Here is a 3,283-nt window from a genome sequence, read left to right as displayed (position 1 = left end):
TCTCCTATTCCCCATCAACTCACATATTCATAATTAATACTTGTTTATTAAATTAGCGATTCCAAAAATATCCCCATGTTACAAAGAAACTTCAAACAGCAGCAAGTTAAAGGAAAGTCACAACCCTGCCTCCTGCTTGGTTCCTGGGAACATAAAACCTTTGTGAAATAAAGCAAGGCACAAAAGAGAGGTGCAAAGTAATTAATTCACAAACCTTAGGATGCCTTGTCAACTCTAAATAAATATATACGGCTGTTCACACCAAGTCCTAGTTTTGGAAGGACCTGGCATTGCTATAGTAGATGAATTGGTGGTATCCTCAGAAGCAAACCACATTTAATCTAAGAGATTAAAATGACAAATGAGAGCTTGCTTGTTGCACTGGGTACATTTATAACCTCTGAAGTATCAAAAAATCTTGTAATTCTTCAAGCATTAGATGAAGTCGAACGCAATACAGTCCACAATCAAGTTCAACACAGATTTGAGAATTCATATCTACCTATTTGTACACTCACCTCTTCTTGATTTACACGGATATTTTATTCATGGCTGAGCAAACAAACAGCTGTATTTCTCTGGTTTGACATGGGTATCCAGTAAGAGATCAGACAAGGGCTCCAGTGCTTGGTAATTTGGCCACTAGTTGATCTGGAGGAATCTTCCTCCCTCACCCTTCCAAACTGAATTCTTATAAGGAACACTTGCTTTTGCAATGCGTCCACTAAGCAGAACTTCCATTTAAAAAAGCAAAGCCATACACACCTACAGTTCTTTTTTCAGATACTGGTTCATCTGTTTTCCAAGGTTATTTTGTAAGTGATATCAATCTCTCAGATTTCATCCCTAAAAGGGAGGGGGAAAAGGCAACCAAGTTACTGCTTTGTATAGATTCAGCATCTTCCTTCAGTTCAATGCAAGTATCAATATGAATACAATATTTATTACATGAAGGAACAGGCTGTGAAAGCTAGCAAGCTCCATTAATCTTTATGTAACATAGCAGTGTGCATCTCCTATTACTGTGTGCAAGCATGTTAAGTCCCTTCCTTCTGCTTTTTGCAGGCAGCATCAGCTAGGAGTCTAAGGAATCTTTCTCCAGTAGTGTCAAGGGACTCTGGAGGAGTAAACTTGTCCCACAACGTCTTGCCAGCAAGATAGGTAAGCAAGAGAAAAATCATTACAGAGGGAACAAAGTTTTTACCGAGGCCACTGCTTCTCCTTATCTGTCAGAGGAACATAGATCACACCCATCAGTTTTGTTTCCACAATTTGCCCATCATTAGTTTTGTCATACTGCATTAGAACCTGGCTTCCACCTTCAGGACCCACTGGCAAGATCAACCGACCTCCTGGCTTCAATTCATTCAGCAACTGGCAAAGAGAAGAATTAATATTAGTAAGGGCCAGAATCAGATGAATAAAGAAAAGACAAAAGCTGGTTGAGCTACATGATTATTTTCTGCGGAAATATAGGATTGCTGACTTCAGGAAAAACAGAATGGAAGTGACAATTAAGTGTTTTTCTTCTAGCTATTTGAATTCCATTACAACCACTGATTTGAAACAGTATCTGTTCATTTTTACCTCCTTTGGTACAGTGGGTGCTGCTGCTCCAACATGGATGGCATCATAAGGGGCTTCTTCAGGGTATCCCTTTCTACCATCTCCGACTGCAGAGAGAAAAAATGGTGAGTGAAGATGCTTGTTCAGAGGGCAACTCGACATAAAGAGAAACCCAATCTTTTCTTGCGTGTGACACCTAGATGAGAAAAGCTTTTGTGGACAAGTTATGTTCAAGAACTTCAGACTGCCAACAGAAAATTGAATTGTACCACAAATCTCTTAGAAAGGGAGGCTACTATTTGAAGTTACTTTTTAAAAAAAAAGAGAAAGGGAAGAGATCCTGTAAACTGGCATTACTTGTACTGTATAGAAAGAAAAAATCAGAATTGGGAGGGGTCCTGGGTGACACAGGTTAGTGTATACAGTTGGGTCACAACAAAAATAGAGTTTTGTAGTTTATGCTGGAGATCTGCTCAGAGAAACAAACCAAGTTATTCAGTATGATTATCTGGTCTTTACTGAAGAGGCTCAGGACTGAAAGAAAAGTGTTATTACACTCTTATAAGGAGTAGTGAAAAAAATTTCAGAAATGGATAGATTGAATGGCACTTGCCTGCTTCATATGGTTCTAATCAATGCTATTCATCATCTAGCTTTAATTCATACTTAGCACAGAGAAACCAAGTTCCTTGGCAGAAAAATAAAGACAGTAATTTACACCCAGCAACAATGGCCCATAGCAGCACTCAGATATCATTGTGACAGGTGCATGCATCAGTATAACTACTAAATCACATTAGCCACTTAGAAAAACAGATCTCAATAAGCAGCAAGTGCCAAGTGCTGCCAGTTTAGAGTATGTTCATGTAAGGGAATGAAATACTGAGGTCACAGGCTACACAGCTCACCTACAAGTTTCATACGGCCAGAGGTGAGCAGGGTTGCATCATCTTCTTCAACATTTCTTCTGGATTCATGGATCAGCTTTTCAATGTGCTCTATGCCCACTGCCTTCCCTGTGGGACCCACCTGGAAAGGCAAACATGGATATGCTAGCTCATGCATAGGTTGACTGTATTTTACAGAGTGCCTTACCATTCCAGTAGAGAGATGATAGAGAATTAAAGAAATTGTTTCTTATAAACCTTTGAATAAGAGGTTGTATTTAGTTGTAAATGTTGTACTTAGAGTGATGGGAAGACCTAGTTATGTTAGTTACTAGCAAAAGCACTATCCTCCATGGAAATCCCTAGTAAGTCTTCCTTAGGAAAGCTTTATCTACCATAGTAAGGCTGTAAAAAATAAATAGTAGGCTTCCTTGGCAGGATGTGTTTGTAATGAGGTACCCAGCTCTGTGGCAGGGATGTACCTTGTCTGGGCTTCTAGAGCTCTGAGAAATTATTTTTCCTCCAATTTAGGAAGCAATTAAGAAGTGTCAGAATGGTATGCACAGAAGTAGATTAATTCACCCCCTTCAGTTTTTTTGGGTTGATTTGGCCACTATGATGATGCTACTCTTGCCAGATACAGCACTAGTTTAGCCTCCAGAACTGGCTGAAACAATCATATTTATCTCATCTTAAACTGTTCTGAGGAAGAAAAAACCCCACAATGGACTTGTCCTTTTTAGGAAGCAGGTTGCGTCTTCCCATATCTGTCACTAGTAAGGAAGCAGGGGCTGTAGCCGTGTTGGTCTAAGGACATAGGCAGACAAGGT

At 39.6% G+C, this 3,283-nt stretch overlaps 1 protein-coding gene across 2 annotated transcripts in view; it reads right to left on the bottom strand.

Moving 5' to 3' along the window:
* Window positions 1-26: 26 nt before the first annotated feature.
* LOC109298743 (protein-L-isoaspartate(D-aspartate) O-methyltransferase-like) overlaps window positions 27-3,283 on the bottom strand; it is a 21,309-nt gene continuing 18,052 nt past the window's right edge. The window contains exons 6-9 of one of the 2 annotated variants that reach the window (XM_019519004.1): window positions 2,475-2,595; window positions 1,588-1,673; window positions 1,205-1,374; window positions 27-846 (exon numbers count right to left, since the gene is read on the bottom strand). In XM_019519004.1, coding sequence (XP_019374549.1) covers window positions 834-846; window positions 1,205-1,374; window positions 1,588-1,673; window positions 2,475-2,595 — 390 coding nt within the window. In that variant the 3' untranslated portion in view covers window positions 27-833. Of the gene's footprint in view, window positions 1,375-1,587; window positions 1,674-2,474; window positions 2,596-3,283 lie in introns of both variants that reach the window. The other variant, XM_019519005.1, reaches the window with a different exon arrangement.

This window comes from Gavialis gangeticus, unplaced genomic scaffold (assembly GCF_001723915.1).
Source record: "Gavialis gangeticus isolate Ggan-Ray unplaced genomic scaffold, GavGan_comp1, whole genome shotgun sequence".
NCBI classification, from domain to species: Eukaryota; Metazoa; Chordata; order Crocodylia; family Gavialidae; genus Gavialis; species Gavialis gangeticus.
Note: the sequence above shows the minus strand (reverse complement) of the source record. Positions and strands in the feature narration are given on the sequence as shown.